The 21,469-nt window shown below is 40.5% G+C and overlaps 1 protein-coding gene across 3 annotated transcripts in view; it reads left to right on the forward strand.

Annotated features, from left to right (window-relative positions):
* Positions 1 to 428: 428 nt before the first annotated feature.
* Positions 429 to 21,469, forward strand: part of LOC128896598 (aryl hydrocarbon receptor nuclear translocator homolog) — a 44,634-nt gene continuing 23,593 nt past the window's right edge. Inside the window, exons 1-2 of one of the 3 annotated variants that reach the window (XM_054159975.1) lie at positions 429 to 654; positions 1,227 to 1,281. In XM_054159975.1, coding sequence (XP_054015950.1) covers positions 618 to 654; positions 1,227 to 1,281 — 92 coding nt within the window. In that variant the 5' untranslated portion in view covers positions 429 to 617. Of the gene's footprint in view, positions 655 to 1,226; positions 1,282 to 3,239; positions 6,784 to 21,469 lie in introns of those variants that run through there. The other 2 variants (XM_054159973.1, XM_054159968.1) reach the window with 2 other exon arrangements.

The following is a 21,469-nucleotide window of genomic DNA, read 5'->3' on the forward strand; positions in this document are numbered from 1 at the left end:
TTTGTGATCTGAAGATTTTCATGTACAGCGTGTCCCAAATGTCCCTATCTATTTCCATAATATAGAAAACGCTCCAAACAAATGATTTTGTGATACAATACATGTCTGTACGCAAAACATAAAAAAAGGGATCAAGCCTGAAACAAAATTGGCAAACCTAGGTACAATACGTTATTAATTTATTGTTCGTGTTTGGAAACATATTCAAAACTCGTACCGTGAAAGGCATCTAACGAAAGGAGCCCTAAATAATTAAAATACATAATAAACAGTTACATTTACATTAAGAATATTTTTGTAATCGTGAAAGCACTGTATTTAAATTTATCCTATTTTATCGAATAGGGACTTTCGAAACACCTTATATTTCATTGTGAAGAGTTTCGCGTTTTGTCCGACAGAGTGCGTGGCGTTCGAGGCAATTTCGACTCTCGTGTTCGAAGGCTCGAGGAAAAATAAAATTCTGAGGTAAAAACTTCAAAATGGCGCGACTGCTGAGTGTAAACACCCAGTTTTGATGTTAACGAGGCGCATTGGCCGCGAAGGATTCGCGTGAGAGTTCAACGGTCTGTTACTTCTTTTTGTGTTTAACTGTGTGAAGAACAAATTTTACCTGAATGTTCACTGTATCCACGATCGCCCATTCTATACCAGGTAAATATCGAACTTGTTTGACATTGAAAGCATTTTCCAAATTACTCCAATTGACGTACACGGAAATCACGCTCGAAATTTTCGTTAAAATTGCTGCTTATCGATGCTACAATCGTTATTTTACTTATTCACAAAGTCAAGCTATTTTTAAGCAGGTTTTCGAGCGTCGTTGCTTCCCTCTTTAAGTAGGACACTTTTCTATCGTAAAACGCTAGAAATTTTTCTTGTTATTGGTTTCTTTTAACCTGCAAATAAGTTGTCTTGGCATAACAAGAATTCTCGTTCTTCTTTGTTCTGTGTTTAAGTAATGATTATTTTATTTAATGTTGGAGGCATGGACAAAGAGCCATTGGCTTCGGTCTAGAGTTTATATAATTTGAGTACGTAAATGTAGTTTGTAATATGGGAAGGTAAATTTAGGTAGAATAGGCTGTTTAAATAGATTTTCTTTGATAAAAATACTAAAGATTATAGTGGTATCTTTGATATATCTTGATCTTAGCATTTATTGCAATGTATATTATTGGTTGTTACTTTGGTTTTTAGGTTATTTAAAGAATTTAAATTTACAGGGAGCGACCCGAGTAAGATGGCCCAGAAGCGCAGTGCTAGCGTGGCACATATAGGGTGAGTTCTCTTATAAGATAATGTATTACATTGTTCCTTTTACACGCTGGTATGTAATGCTATATTTACACATGGCTATTTATATTTCTGATACTCTGACGAAAGACAAACATAAGGCCTGTTGAAAAACAGAAGATAATGAATTTGAAATTGATTACCGTTTAAAATTAAGATTATCTGTCTGAAGTATGTACTATTTATACCATTCATCTGTTGTAAAAAGCTTTGGAATGAGTTAACTATGTAAGTGAATGACTTATAGTATTTAAAACAATACGTTATTTCTACAAATAGGAAATATTGAACAAAATAAGTTGTACTATCTTTACAGTGAATAACTTAAAAGATAACAGTCCCGAAGAGGCAAAACTAGTTCCTAAGGTAGCACAGGAACAATTTATTTTATCGATATATCCTTTCTACCAATTTTAGTAAGAACTAAGCTATGATATAGTTCTCTAAGTTCTATAGGAAGAAACTTTGACATAACAGCTCTGCCATAAGTTACATATACTCTGGCACATGTATACCCTCAAGTTTTAGCAACTTTCTATTAAATACGATTCCGAGAAGTGTCACGCTATACGAGATCGGTTACTATGTCTGGCACAACAGTGGGCAATGCTTGAGCCAATACTCCCCGATATTCCTTCGCGTCAGACCGTTGCGACATCGTCCAAGAAACGTTTCGTTATCGTAAACATCGCATACTTTTACTGTCGGCGCGGTCCGTTCTTCGAAAGACTTTTTAAACAAGAATTTATACGTTGAGTGTGCTATAAATACACATCCACCTGAACGCTCCCAAAATTTCCATACCGTCGTGAAACGGAGTAGCTAAAACAAATTGGTGGAAATTATTTTCGTTGATTAAGCTTAAATAATTTTAGTCTTTAAATTAGCTTAATTGACAGTGGTTTATTCATGGAACGCTCATATTGATAGGGCGGTAGGGTGGTTGCATTTAAATACTCCCAAATTATATTCGTCCATCAGGGATCAGCTGATATTAATTAATTAAAAATGAATGTAATTTTCCTTTATCTCCTTCCTTCAAACAAAATAATCTAATATTATGTAATCTTATTACCACTGTGTAATTTGTTATTATATATAAGAAGATTTATATATTTATATGTATATTCGTTTTATACATACATGTATATATATATACATACTGGAATATATTCACTAAACAATCTAAGAATTAATACTAATATATATATATATATGATGTAATATAATAATATTATATTATAATATAATATATACATACATGTATATATATAAATAGTGTCAAATTTTCTTGGAGGGAGGATTTTTTAATTCATAGATTATTTAGTAAATATTGAAATCGAATGATGATCAGATAATTTGGAATTATTTAAATTTTATTTTTACTGTGAGGCATATATCATGAATTACATATATATGTATTATATATTATATTATTATATGTATATGGTATATGGTGTGTGTATACATATATGTATAATGAATAGTGAGATAAAATATAAAAGATGAACAGAATATATAATGAATTAGCCTCATAGTAAAAATAAAATTTAAATATTTCCAAATTATATCCATCCCATCGTCGCTCCATTTCACTATTCACTAAACAATCTAAGAATAAGAAAATCTCCCTCTCCAACTGAATCGAATTCAAAATGAAGATAAACTGAAATAATCTCCAAACAAAATTCACTTGCACCTCCACCATCCTCGATCCATCTAAAAACACTTCCCAACTTCCTGTTCACCCTCGAAAAGTGTGCGGGAGGGCAGGGGGAATTTGAAAATGTCCACGTGCCAGGTTGGCGAACCCGGTTCGATTCGCGTCGTCGTCCTCGTGGTCGGTTAGCGTGCACAGACCGGGCACGGTGCACATCCCGAAGCTAAAAGTCATGCTTTACACGGTGGCTGTTCTGGACTGGCTCGCTGGTGGGAGAAGTGATAGTCCTTAGCGGGGTATAGCACAGCGGCACATTATGCGGCTATGGTGGAATCAGTCACTGGCGAGTTGTGGGTGGTGACTAGTCGGCGATCCCATCCGTCCGAGGTACGTGCTTCCGCGTTCGCGAGTTTTACCGTGACACGGCCGATTACCGCGGATTCGATCGCGATCGAGACCGCCTCGATCCCTCGATCCGCCTCGCTCCCGAAAGTTCCTCGGATAAATCGCGACTGGTTCCGTTCGCGTTCCCGAGGCGGTTATCGAACGAAAGATCGTCAAACTTGGCGAACGTCCCGCGGAAGTGTTCCGGTTTCGAAAAGGTGGCGGACTCGAGTTTCCGTGGAAAAGATCACGGAGATTCGCTTACTTCCGCGGTGAACTTGAACCCCGAGCGAAGGGGTTCCAAAGTGGAGCCTGGAGGCGTTCGAGGCGGGAATAATGAGCGATCGCGCGGATTAGCCGCTCTTATTAAGCCCGGGCCGCCTCCGCGTGAAAGCGATTCGCACTTTCCAAAACTCCTAATATGCTAGATGCGTGCTACGATCGGGCTGGATCCTTGGAACGCGTGGTAAATGTCGAAATCGCGAATGGAACTTTAACCCTGCGAGTGCTGTGAATGGATACATAGGGTTCGTTGAAAGTTACCGGCGTGGAATACATGTGCCGCAACGAAAAAATATGGAAGCGAGTTCGTATCGAGTACGTATGCGCTGAGAGCTTGGTAGTTTCTGCTCCGCGAAGTTGTGATTGCTGCGAGAGCAACATTGTAAAATATTTATGTTCATCGAGGTCGAACGGTCAGGTTCGTTGGTGTGTTTTCGAGTTGGATGGTTTAAATGTGAAATTTTTAACCAATTCATTAGCAGGGAATTTAATTTCGTATTTAAGTAATTTAAATTACTATTTTGGTCATTTCAAAGATGAACACATTTTATATAACTCTCTCCCAAAAATTGTCTAACAAGAAAGTCTACCTATCCATGATATGATAAAGTTCCCAGAACTTCGTTGATATATTTTCAAGTTAGTTGTTTTTAAACACCTTGGTTCAGTTATTCAGTTAAATTTTTCAAATAGTTCAAGGATGAACACATTTAACATAATTCTCCTCCAAAAATTATCTACCACGAAAGTATAACAAGTGAGAGGGCAAAAATTGTCAGTACTCAAAGGGTTGAACGCCCCCCGCAGCCGGAGATGATTCTCCCACCGTTTTGGATCCCGGTTGCCCGCCGAAGGTGATCCCGCGAGTGTCCAGTTCGTCGAACTCCCCCGTCCGTGCACGTGAAAAGGAAAAAAAAGTGGTGGCTCGAATAATTTTCGTGGATTTCGTGTGTTCAGTTCACGACACGGTGCTCCAGGTTCCGTTGGCGACGGTTGCGCAACGGCTGCGCGACATTTGCTTGACATTCCCGCGCCGTGCCGCTGGAAAAGTGGAAATAAAGTCCAGCCGGGGGATAATCCTTCACCGCGTCGCCCGTAAATACTGCCAGGGGGGGCCGTCCCGAGGAAAACCCGCTTCTGCTTAGGGGGATATCTACGACCAACAGGTCTGGAATACCTGGCGAACAGCGATACGAGCGGAGTGCAAAGTATCAGGGATTCATCGGGCATAGATCTTTGCGTAAAGATGACGAGATAACCCTGCGGAGGTGAACGAACGGTTTCAGGATTCCAATAAGGAGCATCGAGATCCGATGCGAACTAACAGGACGCGTGCGGACACGGTTTCGACGTGTCAGGATTGCCAGGTCCGCTTTGGGTGCTCCTTTTTCGCTGAGTCGTGGCGTAGGCCAGTCTTCGAGGTGGCTCGAGCAGTGTTTACGAATATTTGGAAGCAGGGATCGAAAAGCAAAAGTTTCTGGGGGAATAGGCACTGAAGGGAACTTGGACTATTCTTTTCCTTGAAGGCAGAGAGACGAAAGGCTCGAAGTCTTTGTCTAGTGTGTAAAAAGCTGAAACAGCTCTAAGAACAATCCTCCAGCAATCCTTGAAGATAAGACTTAAAGAAGTTCCTGAGTTTTGAAATAGATGCTGGCATCAAGAGTCGGGAGATTCTAGAGTCCTTCTCGGGTGGCCAAGAAACTAGCGGACCTGGAGAATCATTAAGCTCGAGACTGAAGGCCTGAGGAAAGTAGATACTAGCACCAGAAGATTCGAGATTCCAAGATTCAAGTCTCAGAATCTATGCTCCGGAGTCTATTGCTCCAGAATCTTTCAAATAAGGATTAAACGTGAAGGAGGGTACCAAGAACCCAACGGACCCGAAGAAACTACCCGAAACAGGGCCACAACGTAGCAGGATGTTGAAGATGATGGGGCCGTAAGAGAGCAGAGGCCTTGACGCTCGAGTTGGGATCGTTCGTGTTTGGGGACTATATCTGTGCAACCTGTGACCCATCTCCAGTCTGGAGATTCGACGATAGTACGTCAGGCCGCTTATTCTTGGTGACAGTCCTTGACTTATGAACACAGCTTCTAGGCTTGTCTAAAACATCATCTGGTTGCTTTGGAGGTGCCTCATTGCTTGGGAATGTTAAAGTAGAACCTTAGGAAGTCGGTGCAAGTTTCGAGTCTTAGCTCAACAAACTATCAAATTTAATTAACCAAGGAAGTTGAAGAGATTACTAACAATATGCCAAGGTAGCAAGACGAAACCAGTCGATACAAGTCCCAAGCCCCGAGCTTCATGATAAGCAAGCGCAAGTACGTCAAAAGGGGACCAGAGACTCGCATCCATTCAAAGTGGAAAGATCCTCCAAATTCAAGATAGCAAACACCAGAGCTCTTCAAACTCTAGAAATCCAGTAGATCCGCCGAGAAGACCGTCGAGAATCTCGTAAGGCCCCGAACACTGCCTCCCAGGGACTCTGACCCCCGTCGCCTCACGAAAAATGAAGAGACACATCCCTCGAACAATGTCTACATAACGAAACAGGTCCGCTACCGCTCCAGAACCTCGGAGGCTCGGATTCGAGGAGATCCAGGCGATTCCGTTGCAATCTCGGACCCATCTGGGGTCCCACGAGAGATTCGGCTGATAAACGGCCGGAGGGAGGATATCCCCGACACTTGTTCCCCGCTCGAACATGAACTAGCTAAGGAGGGAGCCCGTCGGACAGCTCGAGGAAACGACGCCGAAGAAGGCCGCGACGTATCGACGAGGATTCCATCGTCAGAGGGGCAAGATGACGAGATAATCGAGGCGGAAGGCGAACGAACGACTCTGGAACGTCGGAGGAGCTCTCGTGGTCCAAGCAGAGGAGCGCAAAGGTCGACAAAATAGAGTACCCAGGCGGCAGCGGTATGTACGGGGGCGGCGCGGGTGGCGGGGGTTATGGAGGGGTCGGTTTGGGCCCCGGAGCGGGCCCTTCGCATTACATACCCTCCGCTACCTCGGTGGGCTACCAATTGGCCCCGCCGCCCCCACCACCGCCAGCGCCCTGCCCCACCGCCGGAAGTCAGCTTCTGTCTTACGGGCCCAACCTATCGCCCCATCATATGCAGCAGACGCACACGGACGCGCAACAGGCCAAGAGACGGAGGTAAATCATCCAACAGAATCTCCTATTTTCTCTAAAGGGGTTAGTCGCGGTCAGCAAAATGAACACTTTCTTGTGTGGTTTTTTTTTAAGGTATTAAATAATAAGCTTTATTAATGAAATTTAAATATGTGACAAAATATATCTTAAGGGGCTTGGAACACCAAAGATGAAAGAAAAAACACTGATTTTTCACTTTTCTTTTTTAATTTTTTTTTTTTTTTAATTAAAATTTAAGCGATTCTGAACAATCCTACGAAATGAAAATTGAATTTAGAGCACTAGAAGCGGTAAAAAAATTGTTTTGTAAAAATCGATATAAATGTTACGAAATCGTATTTAATTTTATCGAAATCGATTAAAACACTGCTTTTTCGGAAATTTACTGTCTTCTTTACCCTAGAAAACAGTACCCTATGGCTGTGACCAAGGTAACCGCGTCTCCGGTCTTCCGCAAATTTGACTGTCGTTGTTTTCTCAACGAGAAAGTTGTCAGTTGTATTTCCTTATATTTTTTACAGTTTTATCGCGTTCTTTTTACTAAGTTCGTGTCGTCGAACTTTTTTTGTAAGAACGACGGAAATTTTCTAACAAAAAACTTCTATTTTTTTTTTTTCGAGAAATTTTTTTTACCACTTCTAGTGCTCCAAATTCAATTTTCTTTGCGTAGGATTGTTCAGAAGCGCTTCAATTTTAATTAAAAAAAAAAAAAATTAAAAAGGAAAAGTGAAAAATCAGTGTTTTTTCTTTCATCTTTGGTGTTCCAAGCCCCTTAAAGAACTATAAACAAATTTTTGTTTTTAAAAAAGGTTAATTCATTTCGCCATAACAGGCGATGGTGTGGGTGGCCATTTTGTTTGCGGTGAGCAAGATTCCTCCAAACTGGTATACCTAAAAACAAAAATAAAGGAGGATTTGGAGAATATATTAGACTAACGGGTCCCTGATCGAAGGATTTTGGAAAACATTAATTTAAAACAAAATAACGTGCATTTGAAGTTGAAGTTCAATTTTCATTAGAAAATTAAGTGATTAAATAGAGAATAAAAAGAAAAGTATATAAGAAAATAAAAAATCCTCGCTTGTTATGACGAAATGAATTAACCTTTTTTTAAAACAAAAATCTTTTATAGTTCTTTAAGACATACTTTGTAATATATTTACATTTCATTCGTAAAAATTATTATTTAATACCTTAAAAAAAACACACAAGGAAGTGTCCGTTTTTATTTTCCTGGCTGCGACTAACCCCTTGAACTTTGTATTTTTCTTTTCTTTTTTCCTGTTTTGTAATTGAAATTGAATTTTTGGGTTGGAGAGGAAAAAGTATTGGGAACTTATTCAGGAGTCGTGGGTTTTTGTAGAGTGTCCCGTGTAAATTGAAACAAAAATATTTTCTTTTATTTAACTCTTAACACTAATTCTACAAGTGACTAGGTACACAGACAGTTTATTCTATTGAATGTAAAAATATTTTACCTGGAATTGCATTGAATATCGCGTAAAACAATTGTATATAATGTATACATTGCATATAAGAAAAAAAGTTTAAAAACTATCGTGATAGGTTTAGTGTTAATAATTAACATGTTTCTTGTTATCCATAACAGACAATATGGAGACTTTTGTGTCATGTTTTCGACTATTTAAACTATAGCAGAAATTCTGTAAAAATCTTTTCGAAAACAAATGTTTAAAAATGTTTAAACAATAGTTTTTCATAAATTCGTAGAAAGGTCGTTAAACAATCAATTTTCTTTTAAAAATTCATAACTTTCGATAGAAAAGCATTATCTTGAAAAATCTGACGGCAAAACAAAGTTGATACTCTACATTTTCAAAGAAAATTAATATGCTTTAGGCTGACTAATAAGTTGGCTTCCATAAAAATCGATGAAGTAATTAGATCGAGGCAGAAGGTTAGGCAGAAGCTCGACAAGCTTGATAACCTTTTGCCATAATCTAATTAGCATGTCATTTCATATACGGACTAGTTTAACGAAGAATCATTGTGAGTCACCAACGTCCCTTCGCCCTTCATAATGCACACGCTCGCGAATCGATCGACTTATCGCCACTGTCGTAATCGATATGATTAATCTCGGATCAGATTGAAAAATTCGATTTATAAAACGATCTTATCTGTACGTGAGCTGTTACAGTTAGGAATACGTGAGACTTGACGTGCACCCTTATCGTCTAAACGAATTAGTATTTCTAAATTAACCACTTAAGAAAAGATACTTGAAAGAATAGAAGTAGCGAAATATTTAAAGTACGACATTTATACGTTGAGGTAAAAAATATCAGTTTCTATCCTTAGGATATTGATAAAATTCTCTACCCATGTCATATTTATAATTGGCAGTTCAAATTTTCAAATTCTGCTCGTAATTATAACAATACAATATAGAAACGATAAATATTTAGGGTAGTAGCGCATAAAAATAAAACCTGATCTCATATTTCGTCACATATTTCGTATCGATAACGCGATTAACGATCGTCTGCCATAGTTTCCGCATACTTGCACATCCTCGGACAGGTAAACAATTCAGAAGTCGTGTAAACACGTCTATAGCTCTCCGAGTATGTAATCTGTCGTGTGTATAAACACGTCCATAGCCTCGAAAGGGTTAAACATACACCCAGCACTTTCGAGTAGGCTGATATGAAACCTCGTAGACATTGGAACATAGCAATCTCCGAGAGTAGAAAACTCTGTACATTCGATTTTCTTGATAATTTCAATGAAAATTAAAATTTGTAGTTTTATTACGATATCTTAATTATTAGCTGTCGATTCGTGAGACTTTCCCGGTTAAAACGACTCCAAACACGATACCATTCCGACCACTTTTAATTGTACGTGCTTGGATGATTTTTAGAAATGATTCGATGACTTGAAATTGAAGTAATCCGAATTGGGCCGTGTTTGTACTTGTTTTAACCGGAGAAACGTCACCGATACGTTGGCGATACTTTCACGAATAAATATTCATCGCTCGTCGCATGGCGTTCGACTGAAGTTGTTTATTCAGCCACCAGCTAACTCTTGCGTTAATCAAAGATAACAGGGGTGGGGATAATTCGTGTCGATACATCCATTACTATGTTTGACTTACGATTAGTTGTAAATACCGTAAATTCTTACTAATTATCGTATTCATATCGCAAGTTCTAAGCAAATTAGGTTATTTATCACAATCGTTACAAAATTCGACCCTCTAAACAAGAGGTGACGTAAGTTCTAAACAAATTAGGTTATTTGTGTCAATCGCTACAAAATTCGTTCACCGTGATCCCGTATAGTGACTAATAGACTTAGAACAATAAATTAATAAAAGAATGTATTAATTGGAAAATGAAGAAATAAGTTGAGACTGAAGTTACATTCACGATAGACCCGTCCCTGTCCCGATCGGACCGCGTGGTTCCGTCAACGGGAACGGGATTTCTAAATTGTAAATGACCGTTGCGCATAGTTAATGAAGGAAGAAAAAGGAAGAAAAGTGCCGCGAGAGCGCAAGCAAGCCGTGTTCGGTCTAGTTTAGCCAGGAATCGTGACCGTTGTTCCTTACGATTGCTTATTGAAATTGAGAGAGCCGTGAGCGTGTAGCGGTCATGGATTCGCAATTCCCTTAAATCAATAGCAATGGCGGCGCTGAATGGATGGAGAAACTTGCGAGGTTTTGCTACGGAAATTTTCTTGTGTCGGCCCCCCATTATGTCGCGATTTACGCGGCGCAATTGGACGATACGTGGCTCGCGGTGTCCCGATTTGCGGATTATCATAATGCCGAGCCTGATCACTCGATCGAACCTCGTATCGTTAAAGTTAATCGAGCAGGATCGAACGAGAATGAGAATAAAAGCGTCAGAGGTCTACTTAGAAAGAGCGAAAGGAATATTGATTAGCCATTTGACTCCGAAGTCAAATCAATTTTTAAAAAATATCACCTTGTAGAAAATGACGAGACGAAACCTTTTTATATTTACAGTTTATTCGTACGACGTTTGGTTCCAAAAATAAAAATTAAAAGCGTAATTTTCCACGCTGAAGTTGTTATTAATAACCGTTTAGATCTCGCGAAGATCGGAGTTTCTGTGCTGTCGCATCCCTAAGCTAAAATTAATTTTAATAACGGCCTGTCGAGGGCTTCGATATCGGCAACAGGCTCGAGGAGGTTAGAAATGTTATCAGCAGTTTAAAAAAAAAAATAAAAATAAAAATCAATAAACATTGGCATGGAACGGGAGAAGCAACTGACGCAACGCGTTACAATGTTTTCGAATCGCCATTATAGTGTAGCGAATCCATGTTTTCCGTCCACGTGGTAGCGGTAAAGTGGTTTTACGAGGGCCCCGCGGTGCTTTTACGCAGGTTTCGACCGATAATCGAGCTATCTCGATTCAAAGGTAGCGTCACTGTTTCGTTTCTCGACCAATCGCATTCTGAGCCAACGAATTACCGCCGATATGTCCGAATGTTTTCTCGCAGATAAAACGCTACGTGATAAATTTCATGTAAAGCTTTGACACTCGCGACGAGACGTATCAAAGTTCACCTCAGTCTTCTTTCAAACGCTAAGTTCCAGTTTCTAAATTTCATCGACGTTCTATTTTTAAATCTCAACTGATAGTAGAAAAATAAATTAATTATTCTTGGTAATTTCTAGTTCCCAAAATGAGTGGATCTTGTCGTAAAAATAATTCCGACCTTCCATTATCTCTTTCTGAAATACAAGAAATATTGTATTCTCTTCCCCTATTAATTTAATTATTCCCAACTTCTTATTTTACATAATATGGGTTCAGTCCTCCATAATGGCGATTCTTGGCAATTTCTAGTTTTCAAAACGATTGTAATTCGTCATAAAAATAATCCCAACTTCCCATTAACTTCTGAACTGGACAAAATATTATATCTTCTTCCGTTATTAATTTAATTATTCCTGAAGTCTGTTCTTGTTGTTTTGCACTTAAGTTTAAAGACAGTACCAAGAGAAATGTACTCTTTCCCCAAAGAAAGGAAGATCCGTCGCGGGCAATGTTATTACAGCAGGATCGGCAAATTTTTCTCTGAAATACAAACACGTCGACGGCACGGATTATAAATAATGTCACGTTTCGGCGGAAGTAAATTGCTTCATTATTGTACAATGTCTTGCGTAACAACTACCGACTTCATTATATATACAAAAGGACTGGAAAACGAATATATACGACTTCCTCATACCGCGCGTCCTTCGGGTTGGGTTCGAATGTTTATTGCGTGACTGTTTTTCAATCGACGCCGTTAACTGACATCGCGCTGCCATAATATTGGCCACTACAAAATGGCCAATTAATCCATTCGCTCGAGAATTATAATAATCTTCAGTATTTTCATTCATTCTTTTCTATTTGTTACATTTTTAAATACTTTTAGGAGAACCCAATTTTAGAGTGGGAAATCATTTTTACCATTTTTGCCATTTGTGCCATTTGTGCCATTTGTGCCATTTGCGCCATTTGCGCCATTTTTTTCCGATGAAAAGGATGGCCAACATTGCCATTAAAATACGGATTCCTGAGACGAATTAATTAAAAGCCATCTCGAACGTACCCGCGGCATAAAAAGGACAAAATGGCCCTTATTCTTCGGTTCCGCTGGACACGTGGGCAGCCGAAAACCGTGAAACATTCTTTGTTGGCGATAATGGCTCCCCAAGTGGCCGCGGTTAAGAGAACGCGGCACGGCATTTCTACGATCGCGTAAAAACTCGATCTATCGAAAGGGCAACCGGAGCCGTGAAAGGGACCTTTTTTCCCCCTCGCCTCGGGTCTTTCTTTTGCCAGGCTATTATCTGCCCCGGTTTGTTCTCACTTTCGTCGAATCCCCGCCGAAGTCACGCTCCATCGACTTTTTCTTTCGTTACTTGTTCCTCTTCTTCGTCAACTTCGGTGCGGGACATTCTTGCGAATGATCCCCGACCATAAGCTTAATAGTTTGGGCTTTATTTTATTTTTTCCGAAATACATCCACGCATCGTTGTATACTTTCATAAAAAAGTACTCATTTTTACTGCAAAATGACGTAAGTAAAATCGTCACTGGCACTTGGATTGTCATAGACATTTTACAAGTTGCTCGGTAAGGTAACTTGGAAGCGACGCGGCTGGAGGTCGCGAAAGAATCCCAACGTTCCGTGCAATTAATCGCGAATTCCGTGTTCTTCTGCGGATTGTGAGAAATAAAAAACAGTGTTCCGTGGGGTGGAAGGGGAGTGGAACGATCCCAGCCACGAGGTGGCCGTTCTAATACTACGAGCTTAACGTACTACGCTCGACCACGTGCATCGAACGTGCTAGGCACCAAACAAAACCCACTCGTCGCGGAATTCGTCACGTACTGGAGATTTGCGGCCGTTCGCGAATTTACGCGGCCGGTTACCAGATCATTACGTTACGTAATGTCCCAGACACGCGTGATTCCTGTCCCGGGACCATTCCTAGCCGAATAACCATTTTTAGCGAGCCTCGACGATCTCGCTAATAAAATGGCTCTCTCTTTCGAGCTGTAAATAAAAGCGCGCGATAAAACCGCCGTGAAAATTTCCTGAAATAATAAAAGGTTGCTTATGATAAAAGACGTAGAAATGATTTACAAATTAAATTACGTAGGTTGCCAATTACTTTTGGAACATTAATATTAACTTAAAAATAAAATTGTGTAGGACACAAATTCTAACATTCCGCACTATTTTTATTTGGGATAATTAAATTCTCATTTAAAAATAAAATTACGTAGGACACAAATTCTAACATTCCGCACTATTTTCATTTGGAATAATTAAATTCTCATTTAAAAGTCCGTCAGTTCTCGTTCCCGTAATGATCGATTATCCTTCGAGGTTTTCCGCGGAAGCTTCGTAAGGCAGGAGTCGTTGAACCGGATGGATCTACGACGAGGAAAGTGTGTTTCGAGATTAAGGCGCGCTCGCGCAAATTATTTTCTTTAGTAATTAAGACCTTATTAGCTACGCTCGGTGCGCGCATCACATAATGCATATTTATGTCATACAATATCGACGTGCATCTTCACGCAGCCAGGCACGTTACGCGAGACAGATACGTAGGGTACATAAATTCGCCGCGGTTTGTTCGTTAATCGAGAACTCATCGTAAACGTCCTGAGCGACGCGTTAATACGCATCGCGGGAAATTTAATTTAATCGCTCAATCCGATGCTGGTAAACGTTTATCTTCGCAGTCCGGATTTTCTGATTTCGGTACAGGTCGAGCCTCACTCGACATTGGGCAGCAAAGGGTTGACGAGTGAGGAACAGGAAGTTACAAGTTGGGAGTTGTTAACAATTTTAGCGATGGGTAACATTTTAAAATTGGAGGATTTTAATATATATTTATTTTACAATAAGATTAATTTAAAAAGTACAATAAAAATTACATTTTAAAATGAACAAATAATACGTACAAATGTAATTTATGAGGATTTTAATGTATAATTATTTTCCAGTAAAATTAATTTAATAAGTAAAATAAAAATTACATTTTAAAATGAACAAATAGCATTTTAAGAGGGCACGCGCAATTTCTTTGGCACTTCAAAAATTTTTTTTCACAAATTAAATGCATATTTTAATCGAAAACAAAGCGCAATTTTACAGCAATAGCGTTGGACTTAATACATAAATTTGTTTGTTAAGATATGTTTAAAAATGATACTTTATTGATATTAATGGTAAGTATTAAATTAAATTTAATGCTCTCTTATCTATTACTGACATAGCATTGTATTCTCCCATCGTTGCATGAATTATGAAATATTATATGATAAATATGAATCTAATGTTATGATTTATGATTTACGTTGATGCTATGAAAATAAAATATTATTAAATGTAATTGTACGCCCAAACGTTACCAGTCGGTATTTAGGATGCGAAGACACGCACCTGCCACGCATCGAAGTCTCTGTGATGCTCGACTGAGAGTTGCGCCTAGGTGTCCATCGCGATTACATGAATTATACATACGAATCTCGGGCCATTTATCATGGCCGCGCGTTCTCCACTGAAACCAAACGTTTGCTGTTTTCTTCGCTGCATGAATTACTTCAAATGCAGAAAATAAATAAATTGTACAGAACCGGTGGTAAAAGTTTGCTTAGGATAGCATGATATAACAACAAAATTTTGCGAATGGTGTAATTATGGAAATACATGTTTTTGAAGGATTTATGGGTTACATCAAGGACTGTCCCTATTTGTTTACTAGTAATGTCCATATATAATTATATTTGATTTTATATATATTATATATATTATATATATTATACATATAACATTATACATATAATATATAATAGACATTATATATATATATTACTTATTATATATTATTATATATTATATATTACATATATAATTAATATTATAATTGTATATATTATATATAATATTTATTATGTATTATCTCAAAGTCAAAACACAAGTACATAAATACATAAATTGAAATGTTCCTAAAAGTAACTGTAAATTCGTGTACGTTCGGTTGCCCGCGCACGATCTCTCGCTGTATTTATAGATAGTTTCACTCCGAATAAGAGGGTGCCTGGCACACTTCCTCGCCCTTAATCGTTCGGTAATCACCAGTGAAACGAAGCCGCAAAGAAAAATCGAGCCAACCAGGCAGTTACACGCCGTATGAACAGGAGTACCAAACGGCGTTCGCAATTAAGTAGATTTCTTATTTCCTCTTCCTTTTGCCTTTTTCGTCGCGTGACTTTCCGCTCGAGGCGAGCCCGCACGCCCCTGAACCAGTGGTCCCCAAACGCGGCGCCCCCCGTGCACTTTTTTTCCACCCCGACAACTACGAAAGTATCGGAAAATCTCGCGTGGCTTTTCGAATCACGGTTCAGAACTTTTTTTAAACATTCCGTTTAATCAAGTGTTCACTACGGTATTGTCTCGGAACAAGCAACTGTTTCCCCGCCTCGAAATAAGCAACTCACTGTGTCTACCTTTCCGTTTGAAGTCGCGCGAGTGAGAAATCTGAGAAGAATTCGATTTTACTAGTGCTGAAATGAGAAAGCATGCTGTCTTCTATCAACACCTGTGCTCGAGCGATCACTTTACCCCTGTTTTATCTACGAGTTCCCCCTCGTCTCGCTCGAGAACAAAGCCAAGCCGAATAGCATGCCTCCCTCGAAATAAGCAACTCGCCGGTCCAGACCGAGTTGCTTATTTTGAGACAGTATTGCATGTATTTGTACAAGTCTTCTCCGTTGTTCTCCAAGCTTGTATATTCCTTTTTTCATTTTATGAAATTCTTGAGTTTTATTTTAATTTAATTTTTATTTTATTATAATTGACCTTCGATTGTAATTGAATAGATCGCAATCGGCCTTCAATCACAATTTAAAATTCAAAGTTTGTGCACTCGTAATTTCGCTATAAATCCTGCTATTCTAGCCCGGTTCAGATGAGATTTTTTTCACTAACTATTATCCACTATAATTGACCTTCAATTGCATCCGTGATTGACCTTCGATTATACTTGAATACCTCAAGTGCAATTTACTGAACATGTGTTCCTATTTGTCATCCGTTATTCGAACGAAATGTTGTCCAGCTCTGGTTGGGGACCACTGCGGTAAACAATAAGGGTTTCCTCAGGCGTGAGAAAGCTCGAGTTCCTCATTCGTTCCATTCTAGCGTGAAACGGCCGATTCCCGACGAGTCATTGTATCCATCGTCGCGAGTCGCCTTCGCGAACCGCGACGAGTTTCTGGCGACGAGAGCTCACCCCCGGTAATTCCATTGGCCTCGAGCCATTTTAGCCACGGAGCTAACGAACCGCGACAGTGTGTACAAACTGGCCTATTTTCGCACGGTGTTGTCCCACTGCTCTCGGGGGAAAGACCGAAGAAATACTCTGAATGGTTGCGAACAGTCGAGTGGATTAATTAAATCATGGGTGGACTCGAGGTGGATTGGAATATTGTTACAGTGGGTGTTTTAATTCAGTAGGAAGTCTAATTTTGTAGGAAGATTTGGGTACTTGGGGCGCTTAGGTATTCGATTTCGTGAGGAGAAAAGTGAGGTTTCTTGAGGTTTCTTGAGGTTTCAGGGATGTTGGGATGGGATGTAAGAGATTTAGGACGCTTAGAGTTGTAGAGCCTCGAATTTTAATTCTGTAATATCTGGGACCCTCTAATTCTTTATTTCTGGTAGAATAGAACCAGAATTCTCAGCTAGAGTTAGATTTGAGATATCCAAGCATGTTTCTATACTTGGGACTCTTAGACATTTGAGGACACAATTAGGTTTCAGGGATGTTGAGATGGAATGCAGAAGATTTAGGGTGCTTAGAGTTGTAGAGCTCCGAATTTTTATTCTGTGATATCTGGGACCCTCTAATTCCTCATTTCCGGTAGAGTGGAACCAGAATTCTCAGCTAAAGTTAGGTTTGACACATCCAAGCATGTTTTTGTACTTGGGACTCTTAGATATCTCAGGACACAAGTAAGTTTCAGGGATTGTGGAATGGGGTATAGGTGATCTAGAGCACTCAAGGCTGTAGTACCCCGAATTGGACCACTACGACCTCTAGCATCCTCTATTTCTGCATATTTGATAGAATAGAGCCCCATCTCCCACTTAAAGTTAGGTTTGAACCCCTCCACTTCAATATTCAAAATCCTCAAAGCTGACCCCACCCTCTAACTGAATCCAAAAAACATGGGACTATAGGACACCTAATTCTCATCATCAAATTTTAAGAAGAACCCTTTCCTAAAGACTTCTAGGTGCTCACGAATCTCAGAATACCCAAACACATCCTGAATTAGGGGTCCTATGCTCGCATCAACATTGGAATGGAATATAGGAGATCCAATTCTCTACGACATCTAGCACCCTCTAATTCTTCATCTTCCATAAAATAGAACCTGCAATTCCACCTAAAGTTAGGTTCGAGACACCACAGTTCAACATGAAAGTCCAAAATCTGACTCTGTCCTCTGACTACTGTATACGAGACACGATTTTTAACAGAACCCCTTCCCTATTCTCTACTTCCCTGCCGACACGTCTCAGGAACCCCTGGATACGCTACAGTTGGACTCCCTGGAGCCAATCAGACAGTGATCGGCGTCGTTGCTCTTGAAATCACACCGATCGTGAGTCGCGGAAAAGTCTCATGCTCGGAGCAAACGAGAGTCGGTAGGAGCGATCGAGGAGGCGGTGACCAATAAGGTCGAAGGAGAACGGATAAGAGTCCCTGACTCGGAGAGCGATGGACCGCCTCCTGTCGCGGGGCCCGTGCCTTGGGCCCGCCAATAGCTACGCTCTTTCCTTTTAATATGCCAACACTCGCGGCCGACATCGCCGCTCACCTAATGGAAAAAACGTCACACTACCTTAGGTGTTGGATTCCTGGTCAACGGTATGCTTCGTTCCCCTTTCCTCCTCCTGTTGACGCCTGCCGCGGATTGGTCCCTGGATAGTTCCTTTCGGGACGTGGATAAACAGCCAGGAAAAGTTGCGTTGGTTAATCGCGAAGTTTGGAGATGTTTGGGGAGTCTGGATTCTATTGGGGAGGAATTTGCGTAGGGATAGGTGGAGTCTAAGGGAAGATTTAATAATTCGCTGGTCAGATTTCTGGTTTTAGTACAGGTGTGTTGAGTGTCACTCGACACTGCGAGGGGTTAAGGGATCGTTAGGTCAGTTAGTCGAAAAATACTCAAACCAAATCTAAAAGAGTCAAGGCAAAAGGAGTATCCAATTCGTCATGAAATGCATCTAGAGAAAATACTAGGACCTAACCCAATAGAGTCAAGGCGAAAGAGGCACACAGGTTCGTCACGAAAAGTATCTAGAAAAAATACTAAGGCCCAACCCAAAAAATAATCAGACCTAATCTACAAGATTCAAGGCGAAAAAGACTCGTATGTTCATCGTAAAAGGTATCGAGACTATCCAAATCTAGCCTAGACAGGTCGTCAGCAGATGAGGAATGCTCTTCGCCAGCAATAGGTCATCCCCAGGACACCAGGTCTGCGTAGGCCTGTAGAAGAGATACATCAGGCCTGTCTAGAGCTACACGGCTAGGCTGTAGATACGCGCGAGCGTCGGACGTATCGCAAGAGGACTAGCTAGGTGTAACACACGTGGACGCAGAGGAATGGCGAACGTAAATGTACGAGGACGATCGCAGACAACGAGCTGGAAAGAGGGAAGGAAGGAGGGGGAGGGGGTCAAAGTCGTGACTCTCCAGTCGAGCTGGAAAAATGCAAAAAGGCGCCACCGTAACTTGGACACAGCCGCATCGCGTGGGGCTACTCTTACTCTATTTTTTGCTCCCTTTTGTTAGGTCGATGCCTGGTTGTCCGGTCTTTCGGTCTGATTGGGTGGCTTTGACCTCGGGGTACAACATCGTATCCCGGGGCCAAGAATCTCGGGAAAGTAGGAAATTCGGAGGTTCTACTTCTTTAGTGGAAATCACAGTCTAAGACTCGATTTTCCTCAGATATTAGTCTCCAGTTCTAAGGTATCAATTTTTTAGGAGATATTAGGGCCTAAAACCTCAAATTTTCTCAAATGTTAGTCCCAATTAGTCGAAGGTACCAATCTTTAGAGTCCAAAACCCCAGCTCTCCTCAAATATTAGTCCCAATTAGTCGAACGTACCAATTCATAGAGTCCAAAACTCCAACTGTCCTCAAATATTAGTCCCAATTAGTCAAAGCTACTAATTCATAGAGTCCAAAACCCCAGCTGTCCTCAAATATTAGTCCCAATTAGTCGAGGTACCAATCTTTAGAGTCCAAAACCCCAGCTCTCCTCAAATATTAGTCCCAATTAGTCGAACGTACCAATTCATAGAGTCCAAAACTCCAACTGTCCTCAAATATTAGTTCCAATTAGTCAAAGGTACCAATCTTCAAAGAAAAGTCAGTGTCCAAAAACCCAACTGGTCTGAGTCGTTACTCCGACTCTACTCGAGAAACGATTACAAAAATCAAACCAGCTCCCAGAGTCCAACGAGTCCACTAAAGTGCTCTTGATAATTATCAACCAGGACCAGGTCGTTTATCGACCGAACGGGGAGATGTTAATTTCGATCCGACTAATCGACGTGGCAAACCTCAGATCGCTTAGATCCAAGAGTGAATAATTCAGCGACCGATCCTGGACGAAATTGTCGACTGCCAGGCGCAAAGTATCCAGCCGCGCAGCGATTGCTATTCGCGGCGTGTTAAGATTGATTACAGCGCATGTAACGCCGCATCTCATTAATGGGGATGGTAATGGAAGAAAACTGGCGGACGATGCGCTCCTAAGGAAGGGTTATCAAGACATTATTGCGAATCCTTATGCGCGAGATGATGGCCGGAACGGGGAACGTGCTGTTGCCGGATTAACGATGCTGTTTGTTGTTCTTTTATGCTGCGTTACTCTGCGTGATCACGCTTGTGCGTTGGCGAGCTCGTTACGAAGCTTAAACGTTCGAATTGAAGATGACGATTGTTTGTTCGTCATCTATCCTGGCTGACTTACGAAAGGGATAGTGTGAATTATGCACGGAGATGTTGGATGAGTCCTCTTGCATTTTACATTATACCGTTTCATGGTTTGTTCGTGTTTGACGCAGTCTGAAGGGTCCTTTATGTAATTTAGATCAGTCGTTCGATTTGCATTTGTCGATAACGTATGGCTGTTTTCTAGATTTTCTATCAGAGGTATCTTATTTTATAGTTTGCTAACGTTTGGTCTAGTTTGAAGCTAAGGATCTTCTATATTTATCTTCTATAAACAATCATTCAAATTAGATTCATCGCTACATGAAATAATTTCGGATCAATAATAGACTGTATCGTCGGTGACAATGTTTGCTACGGATATACAATATCGATTATATCGAGCGAAATGCGCGTTTCGAACGAAATGATTGTGTGCCAAGCGCCTCCCCCCTCCCCCACCCCGCGGCGATCGTAAACAAAAATGAAATCCATAGGAAAGCAATCCAGTCACGAAGAAGCGCTCATTTACATACAATTTCATGTCGCGACTAAACAACGCAATTTGATACGCAATTAGATTTCCTCGCTTCGTTCTTTGCTGGCCGGAGATCGATCATCGTTTAACGTCACCGTAAATAGAAATGAACCGAAGCTGCGAGGCTGCGATCGCGCGACGCCATAACTCGTTGTTTCTAACGCCGAGACCTGGCGTCGCTGCCGCGATGATTTAGCGTTCGGATAAACGAGATAAAAATCGGTATCGAGGCTCAGTTCCCACGGCTTTTGTGGCCACAAATTATCGAATGTTCGCGAGAAACCCGGAGCCTCGCAATCTGCCGTCTAAATCCGCACATGAGTTACTTGGAAATTTGTATTGTTCATAATTAGATTCACAATGTTGCCAGAGACTCTGAGTTTTAGAATTTTTAATAGTATAGAAGAGTTCCAATGCTCTCAAAGGCCCAAGAGATCCTAGTCTATTAAAGACCTTACCAGTTTGAAGAGACTAAAGTGTCTCGAAGGCCCAAGAGTCCCAAAGCCACGGGTCCGATAAGTCCCAAGAGTTCCAAAGTTCGCAGAAAGTGCTTAGACAGTCAATATAGGAAGATTTCGAGAGTCTCGAGGCTACAAGGCCCAAGTGTCCCAAAGCTACGGGTTCGATA

The sequence above is a fragment of the Hylaeus anthracinus genome, unplaced genomic scaffold (genome assembly GCF_026225885.1).
Source record: "Hylaeus anthracinus isolate JK02 unplaced genomic scaffold, UHH_iyHylAnth1.0_haploid 0, whole genome shotgun sequence".
Taxonomy (NCBI): Eukaryota; Metazoa; Arthropoda; class Insecta; order Hymenoptera; family Colletidae; genus Hylaeus; species Hylaeus anthracinus.